This window comes from Gavia stellata, chromosome 26 (genome assembly GCF_030936135.1).
Source record: "Gavia stellata isolate bGavSte3 chromosome 26, bGavSte3.hap2, whole genome shotgun sequence".
NCBI lineage: Eukaryota > Metazoa > Chordata > Aves > Gaviiformes > Gaviidae > Gavia > Gavia stellata.
Window position 1 is genome coordinate 6,837,559 of NC_082619.1, and position 14,155 is coordinate 6,851,713.

Genomic DNA, 14,155 nt, shown 5'->3' on the forward strand with positions numbered 1-14,155 from the left:
ACTCAGCATGTCTTGGAGCAAGTTGCTGTGAATGTTGTGCTTCGTGCATTATTACATGCCTGGCTTATCCCTGCTCGCTGACCTGGTCTTTCTCTCTCCCTCTTTTCTCCACCCCCTCCCCGCTCCCTTGGTGTAGCTTTCGCTCCCGGAGGAACAGAATGAAGTAACGAGAAACGGCTGTGAATCCAAGGAACTGGTCTACCTTGTACAGATCTCTTGTCAGGTAAATGCCATGTTTTCTCCCCCCACCTCGTTTTGCAGACTGTATTGCATTATGTTTGGCAACACAGCCTCCTAATATTTTGATAGGAGGCTTTTCTGCGGCGTGTGTGGTTTTTTCCACTTCTTCACTAGCTCAGTCCTCCGAAGGATGCTGTCTGTGGTACTGCCACCAGCTAATTTTCAGCAACGAAAAGGAGCATCGAGGGGAGAAAAAGGCGTCTGTTAAGCAAATAATCCTTGCTACAGTTTGTGCAGAGCTGCACGATGATTAGCCTAGAGACACAAGCGTGCATGCTTAGACCATGCGTACGTATGCCTGTCGGTTGTGGGGGGAGTGTACGTTGACACACGGACGCACCAGATACATAAACAGAGGACGTACGTGAGGGAGGACGCCGGCCAGTATTTCTGTTGATCAAGGCGTGCTGCTGGCAGCCAGGAGATGGGGATTCTTGATCCGTTCCCAGTTATATCTCCAGACATCTGGTATGAAATTCTTTCACTGCCTCTGCTACTGTGGTATCAGAATGCTTTGGGCAGAGGAATCTGCCGCTTTGTACCACAGATTCCCTGTCTGCTAATACGGGGATAGTGACTTTGTAAAATGCTACGTAATAGGTTATCGTATTTTAATATGTTGAATGAAATTGTTGTTTGTAGGAGACATATTGCATTGACAAATTCAATGGAGAGTTAATGCCTGCGTTTGGTCATTTTTCTGGTCTTAGCATAGCAGTTCTGTCCACGATTCGTCTCGGCACTTTCTGAGCATCCATCTTATCAATTTATGCTGAACATTAATGGGAATCACTGTGGTGCCTGTCTCTCTTTTTAAAGCTCTTTATGTGATTCTGCTGACGTTTCTCAGGTGCTAGAAGGAAGCGTATGGAATAGGGCACGCCTGCGTTGCCGACATTTGAATTGTGTGGGGTAAGGAAGTATTTGCTGTCGGATTGTACCGGCGTAGTGACATTAGTACACACAGAGGCGGGTTGTGAATTTGCAGTGTGCTTGCTCTTCTGCCCTCGCTCTGTGTGCTCGCTGGCATAGGGTGTTCAGAGAGCGCTGAGGAGCGAAGCATCCTGCTCTCTTTTGAAGGTGGAGCCTGGCACGAGCTGAGCTACAGCAGTGTAGTTCGTGTGACAGAAACACACAGAGTAATTCCTCTCTGTTGTCAGCTCTTACGGTGCAAGTACACACATGCACAATATATATACACATATATATATATATATAAAAATACTGCTCTTGGGAGAGGGAAGAGAGGCTGAAAGTGAACATCTCTCAAAATTGCCTATGTTTGGGCATTTTGCTAGTACCGTTCTAACTCAGCTGTAGCCAGTTTCATACAAACTAACCACTTTTCAGAAAAGCAATCCGAGCTAACAAGCAGCACTGCAAAATTTAACAGCGGACACATGTCTGTCTCCCAGCCAAGAGCAGCGCAGTGACCGAAAGTGAGATTTTTCAGGGGACTTAAGAAAATTGGAATTTCGATACGTTTTGAGCCCTCAAATTTGGCACTGCATTTGCAGTGCTTAATGGAGAGATGAGCCTTGTGTTCTTTCCTGACTATTTCAGGTGGGCCTGTAGAAAAGCCAACACTTTATAGAACAGTTTTTCTCTAAGTCCGAAGCATACCGCTTCTGATCTTTCTACCTACTTTACTGACATCTCTAAAGATGAACAGAACACCTTCAGGTATAATTGTGTCCTTAAACCCTGCAGAGTATGTTTGTGTGGGAGCAAGCCCCAGGAGTAGCAAGTAGCCAGTGTAAGGCATTGATGGTGTACTGCTATCCAGCAGCTTGTCTGACACTTCTGTCAGACTCTCAGATGCTTTGCAAGGATGTTTCCGAGAACATAGTGCAGAGATTTGATCTGTGTGGGGACAACGTGGTGAATTCTGTGCCTTGGCTAAGGAAGGTGCTACAGCAAGACTTAACTGAGCTGCTGTCCAGTAGGTCCAGTGGCTGTGAATCATGCCCAACTGCTGAGTTCTGTTACCTTCTTTTTCAGTGTCACTAAACTAAAATGAAAGCACTGGGAGTTGGCCTCATCACTTTAAAGGATGGGCATAGAACCAGTCACCTTTTCCTTTTTATTCCTTTTTTTTTTTTTTTTTTTTTTAAGTAATCCTCCTGGCTAGCTAGAATTTCTCCCCAGCCCAAGTCTGTGATTCACCTCTCGCGTGTTAGTCTCTGTCCCTGTCTCTCGGATACTTACAGAGCTGAGAAACTCGTGGCATCTGGATTCAATGAACGGAAAGGCGCTGCACAGCTGAGCATCATTTCTACCGTGGAGATACTTCACCCCTGACATCTCATGGCCTCTCCTAATGTCCAGGGAAAGATTCCATTCTGTCACGCGTTGGATACCAGCGGTGTCTGGATGGATTTGGCTCCATGTTAGAATTGAATGGGAGGTGTGAAATAGCTCATGGAATGATAGTGCAGTGGGGAGAGATTTTGGCAGGACACATCTGTATCAGGCCAAAAGTGTTGAAGGAGGGAGGAAAAAAAGACTATAAAACAAATTTCACTTTGCTTGCCTTTTGGATATGCTACTAGCATTGGTGTGCAGCCTACGGCAGCAGCTTGCAGAAATCTCCTTGATTTCGCAGATGGACACAGAGAAAACAAATTCTGTTAATTAGGGCTAACCCCATATAAATTTAAAGGTTGAAGATATTTGTGATTTGTTACAAAAACAGATAGCATGGGGAAGAGCAAGGGCATTTGGGCATCCTGGCAATTTTAGGTTACAGATCTTAGAGTATTAAGCTACAAAGCCTAGCTGTGGGGTTGAATGCATTATACTGCGGTGCCTTGCCCAGTTTGGACTGTGCAGGTACAGTCTGTGTGTTGTGTGGTCCATAAAAAGACATCTATTTTGTCATTTCACTCTGCAGCAGGCAACAAACCAAAGCTTTTGAACATTAGACTTTTAAAACATCCAGCTCAGTCTTAGCTGTGTTTGGCAGAGTACAGTTCGGCATTTACACTAAGGAAATTCTATCCCACTCTTTCCCATCTGTAAGTATAATTTTAGTGGTGTAAAGAGATTTATTGTTTGATGCCTGTTTTGCAAAACCTTCCCAGATAGGGTTTGACAAAAACATTTTTTGGAGTTGTATTGGTAACACATTTCTGCTGCAAGTCAGCTTGTGAAATACAAGCTTTCTGTGAGGTTCAGAGGGGTTTTCTTTAAGTCTCTATTCAGCTTTTCTTCTAATAGACATCTCAAAAAATTAATCCAGTTTATTAGCTCTTGAGAAGAAGTGGGACTATGGAGAAAGCTGTTCCAAGTGTTTCTGAAAAGTGGAAAGATAGGATTCTTCTTTTGATTTCTTTGAACAAATTTAAACATGAAAACTTGCAAATGACAAAGGTAGGGTTTTAAATTTTATTGGAAAGAGCTGATGATAAGGGGGCTTGGGTTTGTTTTGTTTTTTAGAGCAATGTAGGTGGATTTTCCTTTTTTCCAAGTAAGATTGCACTGTTTAACTTCCATTTCTAGAAGATTTCTTTCAGGACATGTAGAGTTACTGCTTGTTGAAAGCTTGCTATTATTAAAATAAATGTAAACAAAATCCCTTTCTATGATAAAAGAAGGGATGGACGGAGGGATGGGGCCGGTCTTGCTGAATACATTTATCGATGATCTGGACGAGGGGATTGAGTGCACCTTCAGCAAGTTTGCAGACAACACCAAGTTGGGCGGGAGTGTTGATCTGCTGGAGGGTCGGAAGGCTCTGCAGAGGGATCTGGATAGACTGGATCGATGGGCCCAGGCCAATTGGATGAGGTTCAACAAGGCCAAGTGCCGGGTCCTGCACTTGGGTCACGGCAACCCCATGCAACGCTCCAGGCTTGGGGAAGAGTGGCTGGAAAGCTGCCCGGTGGAAAAGGACCTGGGGATGCCGGTTGACAGCCGGGTGAAAATGAGCCGGCAGTGTGCCCAGGTGGCCAAGAAGGCCAACAGCATCCTGGCCTCTATCAGAAATGGTGTGGCCAGCAGGAGTAGGGAGGGATCGTGCCCCTGTACTCGGCGCTGGTGAGGCCGCACCTTGAATCCGGCGTTCAGTTTTGGGCCCCTCACTACAAGAAGGACGTTGAGGTGCTGGAGTGTGTCCAGAGAAGGGCGACGGAGCTGGTGAGGGGTCTGGAGCACAAGTCTGATGAGGAGCGGCTGAGGGAGCTGGGGTTGTTCAGTCTGGAGAAGAGGCGGCTGAGGGGAGACCTCATCGCTCTCTACAGTTACCTGAAAGGGGGTTGTGGTGAGGTGGGTGTTGGTCTCTTCTCCCAAGTGACAAGCGACAGGACAAGAGGAAATGGCCTCAAGTTGCGCCAGGGGAGGTTCAGGCTGGATATTAGGAAAAAATTCTTTCCTGAGAGAGTGGTGAAGCATTGGAACAGGCTGCCCAGGGAGGTGGTGGAGTCACCATCATTGGAGGTGTTCAAGGAACGTGTGGACGTGGCACTGCAGGATGTGGTTTAGTGGGCATGGGGGGGTTGGGTTGGTGGTTGGACTTGATCTTACTTGATGATCTTACATGACGATGAAACATCTTACTTGATGATCTTTTCCAACCTTAAAGATTCTGTGATTCTATGAATGGAAAGAAGACTTCTAAACAATCTAGAAATGCTTGAGATCCAAGGAAAGATTTTTGGGTTAAGAAACAATGTTTGGAGTTGACACTTTCCCAGAGGGCAGACAGTATGCCACGGGCATTTTTGCTAGGAAGGAAGGTGTCTCTAAAGAATGTTAGAGACTGGTTTTTGGGAAACAGAGAAGGATGAAATCCTGGGAGAGGCAGCGCGAGGACTGTACCTGTGAACCTCTGAACTCTGTAGGCAGTAATTGCAAGCCTTACCAATAAGCGTGGTCCTTAAAGGACCACAGGGAATGTCGGAGACCTTTATGAGTTTATGCTGTACCTGTAGGCTGCGAAGGCCCATTGACAGTGTTTGCAATCCTTGCTAAGTTCCACGGGGATAAGCAAAGAATTTACAAGGTCTGCAACACATTTAAAAGGGGTTACTATGTGTGTTGAGAATAAATCAACAAAAGTAAGAGCCTGCAAAAAGGTTGAAATAGGCTAATCCATCCAGCATGTTTTGTTGAGTTGTAAAGCAGGCTGAAAATCTGCCTTTTTAATGTTTTTGGATTTGTTTGTGTGACATTACAGCAGCAACTACCTGCATACGTATTTAAGTATTACAACGTAAGAATGGCCTATCTAAGCTTTTGTTCTGAAAAATGAAAGAAAAATAAAAAGCACACGGTACTAATTACAACGTGAGATTTGCAGTATTTCAGCACTTCAAACATCATTTTTTTTTTAATGAAATTTTGAATGGCAAGGAGAGAACAAGAAGCCGGCTATGAAAATGTTCAAGTTCTAAGGGAGACCTTAAACTTGAGCCATCTCTTGTGGTTTTTATTGTTTGTTTTCATTATCACAGGTAGTTTGTTGAAACAGAAATGACAGGCAGTAGAAACCAGAAATGACAGACCATGCAAGCATGAGTGATTTTTTTTTTTTGAGAAATCTTAGCACTAGATCTCATGATAGTCCCTTAAACACAGACTGACTGTTGTGATCTCAGAACCAAGCCACACTACCGTCTCTGTTTCCTGCTTTTCATGGGATAATGCCAACGTCCTGCAAAGTCAGTCTCTTCCTGCTGCAACTTAGGTAGATTTCTAAGGCTGTTCTCAAAGCAGGAAGCTCTCATGGTCCAAGCGTGAGTTTTCCCCATTTTTCTGCTCGCATTCGCAGACCCCGCACTGGCAGTAAGTTGAGCTGCGCGGCTTTGTTGTACAGGATGCACAGTACTTTGCCCTGTTCCTGGTTTTTGTTCAAGGCAGCCATTGCTGTCTGTGCTGTCTTCATTTTGATTGATAGAATAAGGTCTCTGATATACTAGACGAAGGCATTTACGCAAATCTATGCCACTTTTATCTCCCGGCTCTGCCTTGCAGGAGATTCAAGCTTGGTATCTTCTGTTCGACGAACAGTATTTGCAAAACTCTGAAGGCAGCCCCATCCAGCGTTCCACGGCTGGAAGCGTGGTTGCCATAATAAGTGCTTCAAGGGCAGCGGACAGAATGCCAGGAAAAAGTGGGATCCAAGTAGGAAGAACAGACAGGACTCCCCATCCTGGGTGGTTTGTGGAGAGAGGAGAGTGGAATATATTTTCACAGAAGCAAATGTCTTACTCAGACTACTAACACCTAAAGTATGGTTTGCTGGTTCTGTCTGCCTGTGATAGTCCGTACTGAAAACCACAAATTGCTTGCAGTAGGATTTTTGAATCAAACATTCGAAAACCTTTCGTATCATTGTGTTTTGTCTTAAAGGCTTGTTCTTTAATATATTAATAGTTTTGTCTTGTGTGATTGGGGCTCAAAAACCTAAAGAACAGTTACTGAGTAAGTGCTACTAACATTCCTCCTGTGAAAAACTACAGTTCTTTAAACAGGTGACTCCAAGGGACAAATTCTAACACATACATATATACTTGTGTGTGGTTTATATACATATAAAAACAAAAAGAGAATAAAGCTGGTCTCATCTTTGTTAATGGGATATATCTATGTGGAGCATCCAAGCTGGATCCTACCCCATGCAAAATCTGTTTTCAGAATATGTGTTAACCTGCTACTCCTTTCTTAATGTAGAATTTTCAGCCTTTGTTGTTTAAAGAAGATTTTGCTAAACAAAAGCAGTTACCGTGACCTTTTATTGACTGGTAAATTCAGGTAGAGTTTCACATTATGCCTTTTGCAGTCTGGCTGCAGCCTCCTGCCCCTACCCATGCTTTCTCACCCCCCTCTTCCACCTGAGGTCTAGTGTCCATGTAGCTGCTGGATGAGTCCTACCAAGGATGAGAATCAAATCCACCCCATGGGTGGTGGAATACTTCAGCGGTCGTGCAGCTAAACTGAAGCAGGTGTAAAACCAACATTCACTGAACTGCAAGGGTACGCACGGATTTCGTAGCGCGCTAGCTGCTTTGTACAAACTGTGTATAGGGACCCTCGGTATGTCCTAAAGCTTTGTCTGCTCAGAAGGGCTCAGGGAAGTTACTCTGGTTTAAAACGCATTAAAATGCTGGTCGCCGTCATGGCCTTTACCCCTAGCTTGTTTTCTGTACTTCTGTTTTGACACTTGGTACCACTTGCCTGAAGATGACTGCAACAAAATGCCTGGAGAAATGTAACTTCCACCGACAAGTTTGCCCATGAGAGTTAGGTACCTCACATGTTTGCAAGTGTTTGAAAATCCCTGTTGTGATACTGGCTATTTATTTGTAAGTCCCCCAAAACTTTTTAAAACCTGACCATAGGCCTTTATGGATTGAATATTTTTAGCCTATCCTTCCAGATGTTCACAAATGTTGAAACCTCTGTCCTAAGCGTTTCGCGGGTGAGGAGGTCTGTTTTACGTTAGTCAAAAGAAGAAAGCAACTAAAATCCTTGTTTCCACAATGCTAATCCATCACTTGATGTTCTGTGCTTGAACGGTTGATCTTAGGTCATATACTACATGCCTTCTGCGTTCAACAGCGATAAATAAAAATGAAGTGACAATAGTAATGTGGATTAATAAAGAATGTATGAAGCTGGCAAGCAGCCTGAAAAGTGCTGTTGGGCTGCGTTCAAAGCTCAGGCGATGCCATAGCGCTGCCAAGGTATAGTGTCTTTGAAAAACTTGGGTCTGTTCCAGGCTTTTTGAAAGTAAACTAGCATCTGTAGGGAAGAGAGAAGGTATTGAATGGCATTAGAAGCCTTTAAGAACTGCATAATTAACATCTATTACTCTGTAGCTGTTATGATAATGCTAAAGGATAAAGTCATTCACTAATTAGGATAATAATCATTAAGGACAAGGATATGACTGACTGTTTTTTGGAGTTTTGCCGCAGAACACTGATTTGGGTAGGGCACCACTCAACATCAAACAGGATTAACACTGTGGTGTGCTGTGTCCTTTTCCTTTTTTAAAGCGTATTGCACCATACCCTCTGTTCATCATGGGATTTGTATGTAGCTCTGTGATTGTTAATTTGCACGAGCAGTTTAGCCACGTAACAATGGAAGTAGCAGTTCTGAGGTAAAGAGGATTTTTGTCCTGTGTCTTTGCTGCCTTTTATTCTGAAGCGTGCAGTCGGCAGGATGTCTGCACTGGGATCTAGGAGATGCACCAGCAGGAAGGCTTCCAGGAGTTGTGCCATTTGCTTGCTTTGGCCATTTGCAGTGTATTTGTGCTCTTTGGGACTATGGGATGGAAATACAGAAGTTAGCTGTTCTCTTTTGTGCTGCACAGGGGGTTGTCATGAATCCAGGAGCAGCGTTGCACTGACCTACAGCGGCACCCGTGTGTCGTCGGGGCTCTCGCTGCCCAGCTGATGGGACTTGTCCTTCACTCCATTCACAGCCACAGAGCAGATTCGGTACTCTCGTGTGTAAATCTGTCCACTGGTAACAAGAGATGAAAAATTACTGTCGTTCTTAAACTTCGGTATTTAATTTCTCCGTTGATGGCGCCCTGATTTTTTCTCTATTTGAATATGTATTGTGAAGGACACGCGGTCAGCATGGTCCTTTCTTGTTCCTGACTCCGGATGCTTGAGGTGCAGTAACAGGGTTCTAGCTGTGCATGGATTTTGAATTGAATGATTTATTTATTGAGCGACACTGCAGAGATAAATGCTGTCATGGAACTGCTTGTGCTAAAGCACATGCCTGCAGCAGGTGCAAATTTCGGTGCATTTCAAGCTGTCCCTTCAGTATAGCAAAGGCAGAGGCTTGCTGTGCTCTGTGTTCATGGCTTCAGCTATAAACTCGAGTGAAGAAGTGGTCTGATGAATTTATTTGAGGATGGTTTTTACTGGGGGGAGAGAGAGTATGCGAAAACGATCACCACAAGATAGCAGCCACCTGTTCATCAGACTTGAATTGGACCGAGCTGCTGTGCAGTTATTTGTGAAAGAGAACGGTGAGGAATACATGGCATCAGCTGCCTTCATGTGCCCTTCAGATGGTTTTCTGTGATGGAAACCTACCAGCTGAAGCGAAGGGTCAGTGTAGCCCTGGTCTAGGAAGGGATGATGAGCAAGAGGGAAAATTATTTCTCAGAATAAAATGCAGTAGCACATGAACATGCTGCCATGAAAGTTTTTTTTAAGCAACAGAAGCTTTTACAGTGATACGGCAGTTTGTTAATGTCGTGTCCTTTGGGCATTTTGCCTTCAGAAAGCAAGCTCTGAATTAGAGAGATCAGTCGTCTTGTATCCAAATTGCATTCTGCTTAGCTCTGAAGCAAAAGTGAAAATCACTGTTGAAATCTAAGAGGACAGGATAGCGATTATGGTTTCTTTCTGCAAGTGATGCATTTTGGCAGGGCTTCTGATTGTCATGTGGTGCTTTGTAGACAAGGCTGGGCCCGGCCACAAATTGAAGAGGACAGTTGGCTTTCTTCTGAAGAGACGTTGAATCCTGCCCCATAACTAAGCAAGTGTAAATGCATTGCAGAGGAGCAGTTTGTCTACAATTTTACTTGTTTTACAACTTCTCCAAGAGCTGGGCTTGGTTCAAATCCAAAATAAGAGGAGGGTTGTGGTGGATGTTCCTGTTTTTCTTAGCTGCCTTGATGTTTATTCCTTATAGAGACGTTTAACATGCATGCATTTGTAATAGCAATATTACAGTGCCTGGGTACTCGGGAGAGTTGGCAGCCCTTTGGGACAGGTAGTCCAAAGCCGTTTCATCCAGTATCATCCTCTGCAGACTGAAAAGTTCCTTTGATCAACAAGTAATGTTAGATGTTAGGTGGCTAAGCATCAGGAGAAAGACAAGGTGTGCAGTTACGATGCCTCAAACCTGAAGGACTTGCATGTAGATAAAGTTCATAGGCCTTGGAGAGAAGCATCTGCTCTTCCAGATGACAGATTCATTGGACACAAAAGGTAGGACAAGTAGGTTAGTAAAGAATGTTAAAACAAAGGCACTCTCAAGGCACAGAAACCACATCAAAATACATAGCATGTGTGTAAAGATGCTTTAGCAGTAAATCAGAAGTGCGTCATTTTCATTGCTTGTAGCAAATATTTACTGTCACTGAGCAAAGTGGCAAAACTCTCAGTTTGGAACGTTTTCAAAAGTTATGTCCTACCAGTTAGACTGCGCACACCTTGTTGAGTTGAACTCTGATGTTCTAAAGAGAATTTGTAACTGAGTTGCTTTTGGTAATAAAAATGCCAAAGTGTTAAATGCCATTGTCTTTCTCAATAACTAGAGGTTCTTTGCCCAAGGGGCTTTATCACGGGCTGTATGTTAAATTAAGAATAAGTTTTGTTTTAGAGGAATTGGTGAGAGACTTCTCAGAGGGAATGTGATTGAGCTTTGTTCCTTAAATCTTTGTATTCATTAGGTCTTTCCTAGAGTTCTGGAGTAGGTTTGTGCCCCAAGTGTGCTAAAAACCATCAGGCAGATGTTTCTTGTCACTATGTGTTGTGTAACCCATGATAAACTGAGCCAGTTCAGCAAACAACCGAGGTCCCAATTCGGTGAGCAAGATTTACGCTTGAAGTGTGAAACAACTCGGAATCAGTTCATCGTAGACCTGCTGTGAATTCCTGAGTTCTCCGCTTCCTTGGCAGGGGCTGGTAGCCTCCAAACTTCAAAAGCTGCCAACGCGCAGGCAGACTGCGGGATGCGGACACTAAGCATAACTGCAAACTGATATTGTTGTAGACTGTAGAGTAAGTTTGCAATCAAAGGCTCAGGCTTTGACAGATAAGAAGGAACTGACTTTCTGTTTTTGTAATGATGCATTTTTTAACTGATCTGTGGTTCTAAAATACTACATTTATTTCAAACTTTGCGGTTTACCTTTTTAAAAGACCCCGTTAGGGCTATTAGACATCAAAGATGGCCCATCTTAAATGTTTCATCTCCTGGGTCTTGGCACCGCTTTTCAATGTTTCTTCTTAAAACTGATGTGTGCAGCTGCCAAAAAAGCAGCTATTTTTCCATTTTGGCTGCAGCTCCAGCTCTGTTAACAAAACTTCTCCAAAGCTGCTTCTGTTTCTTGTGCTAAGTAATGTTTCACCCGTCTACCCTCTTTCCGTGAGTTTTGGTCAGCTACATCTTTAACACACCTGCTTGCATACCTTGTTCCTTGAAATGTTCGTGTGTCACTGTTACCATTTTTTGCTTCATTCTGGGGTGTGAAGATAATTGGCTTTGTAAAGGAAGCAGCGTCAGATACAGCACGTTTTTAATTAATTCCATGCTTCTAAGTTTCTGTTCTTTTGTAAGTGATGTGATAGTGTGTGTGTTCTGTTGCGTAGCAGCCGTAATTGGGGTTATGGGGTTTTGGGGTTTTTTTTCCAAACAAAGTTTCTTGGGTTTGGACCTACAAAATCTTTTCTCCCTGGCAGTTAGTTATAACGAACACACGCTTCTGTGCTTTGGTCACTTAAAAAAAAATAAATTAAAAAGTCAGCTGTTTGCTTCAGTGATGTGCGATGAGAAATGAGAGTTAAGAAAATGGAGATCTATATCTGCCTCAGCTACTGTTGCTGCAGCTAACCTCAGGCAAGTCATTTTGAAAGTTTGGTTTGTTTTACTAACCTCAGGCAAGTAATTTTCAAAGGGTTTTTTTGTTTGGTTTGTTTTCAAGGATAGTGGTGCTTGCTTACTTTGATGGTGCATTGTTTCTTCTCTGTGGTTAAGTGCTGAGTAGATTATAGCACATTTGGGGCACAGGGTAAAGAGGGTGTTGTATTTGAATATGTGCAATGTTCATATGATCATTTGTAAATATATACGCATTCACTCGTTGCCTTGCTACCTGTAGGATGGTAGAATTTTAGTTCCTGTTACTTAGCAGTTGGTCTGTTAGTGGCTTTGAAGCGTTTCCTTTGTGGCTGTAAGCTCGTGTTGGGTTATTACTTTAATTTTTTGAAGTGTAGAAAAGTGGTCCCCCATGCTGTGGCCACCCTCCCCTTCACCCCTGGGTCTCTCTGTGACCTGCTGCTCTTAGGGTATAATTTTACTAAAGAGATGATTGATATTGAATTGTTTAAATTACAGCGTGTCAGGAGAGCAGGGGGTTTCATTTGCATGTTGAGAGTTGTAAATCCTGCCTTCAAGTTCATTAGGTGCCTGCCAGCCTGCCATTCAGAAATAGGCTTTCTTGTGGGAGGAAAAATGCTTGTCACGCTTTCAAACGCCGTACACGTGGTATGTTTGTGTTAGGTCGTCTTAGCGTGCCCTTATTTCTCTGTACCTGTACAAACCCAGTAGCCACCAAAGCCTGAGCCAAATATTTGCCTGCTGTCTGGATGCTTCTGGCAAAGCTGCTCTTCGGAGTGACGGAGAAACCACTGGAAGGTCAGGGCTTATTTCGGCTTAGCACCCAGAGAGCTGCATGTACCTCATCGGGGTGAGTTTCCAAAATCGGTCAGAACAAGCAGGAATAATACTGCTGTCATTCAGACCAGGTCTTGGGCAGCCTTGTGTTCCCACGTGTGTTTTTAGTGTTCTACCCGTAATTGGAATCCAGGAGCACAAGGAAGTATGGTTTTTGGGGGAGAAAAGCTGCAGTGGTTTCCATTAAAATATCTTTATTTCTGCAGATTGCAGTTAATTGATAATAAATGGATAATTAATGCTGAAAGAGATTAATTTCTTCTGTGGAATAAGGCTATTAAGGATTCACCGCATAAACACACCAAACATTCTCCTGTGCCGTCTGCCTCTTGCAGCCTGTCCGTATGTATGTTCCCGTCATCTTGGGATAAGTTGGTCTCTCAACGTGTCCATTTCCTGGGATTCCAGGTGGAGTGCTGAAATTTCCATCATTCTCCCCTTACTTAAAGCTCCCTCCTGCCCGTATTTGATTTTCTTCTGAACATATGTTCAGCTGCCTGGCAGCAGGATGGGCATGACGCTGCAAGCTGTTTGTTGGTGCTCCTCCTAAGCCAGGTCAACTCCAGAAGTGACCAGACGTCTTGATGTAGCTGCCCTCGCTGTAGCTGTTGCTGTGCCGAGCGCTCACCACTGCCCAGCTCTGCCAGCTGAAAGGCTCGTGGGAGCAAGTGCTAACATTTGCCAAGTAAAATTTATGCATTCATCAGCGGGATTAAGCTAATTCAGATGTCTTCTAGCTGTAGGAAGAGCCGTAATGCGAGCGTTCCCTACCTGGAAGTAGGGATGGAAGGAATAAACTCCTGTTGCTGGGTAGTACCAGGAGCAACAAAAGCGAGCGTCCATCCATGGCCTCAAGGTGAGACCTGGAAGCCTGCTAGCCAAAAAGCTTTAGACTGCTGAGCGTAGACTTTCATTCAGAAATCAAGTAGCTTTATGTTGCCTTAGTGCAAACTCCCTTTAAGTTTTAAAGATTTATAATTTCCCTAAAGTTATAATAATACACCAGAAGTCATGAAATCATCCAGGACATTTTGGTAAACAAACTTAAGCTTAGATAAAGCCACCTACGGCACCAGCTAAAAATACTTCCTGGGTAAACTCTAAGTGATGGATTTTATCAGTCTTGTTTTCTGTTTTGACTAAATTTCCAAGCCATTTTCCAGTGTGACTTGTAATAGAAAAAGGGCTTGAAGGGTCATGCTGGAATAACATACAGAACCCAAGACCCAGACAGCTGTAAAAGTCACCCACATGGCAGAGTTAAACTCCACTGGTGGATGCTGGCATTTTTCCAGCTATTTAATACGTGGTGTTTTCTTACTATGGGGTCAAACTGCAGTGACCCTATAGTCATTTTCTTTATATACTTTCATCTCATTTTCTGGTCTCGATCTCCATGCGGACTGGTAAGGTTCTTGAGAGCATCCATGTGTTTTCTCTCAGGAAATAAGCATTTGAACCAGAAAAGAAAGGTCTACCCCTG

General features: G+C 43.7%; 1 protein-coding gene across 1 annotated transcript in view; it reads left to right on the forward strand.

Annotated features, from left to right (window-relative positions):
• Window positions 1-14,155, forward strand: part of ARHGAP32 (Rho GTPase activating protein 32) — a 188,281-nt gene that overhangs the window by 88,512 nt on the left and 85,614 nt on the right. The window contains exon 6 of the mRNA XM_059829798.1: window positions 137-223. Within this exon, the coding sequence (XP_059685781.1) occupies window positions 137-223 (87 nt within the window). The remainder of the gene's footprint in view (window positions 1-136; window positions 224-14,155) is intronic.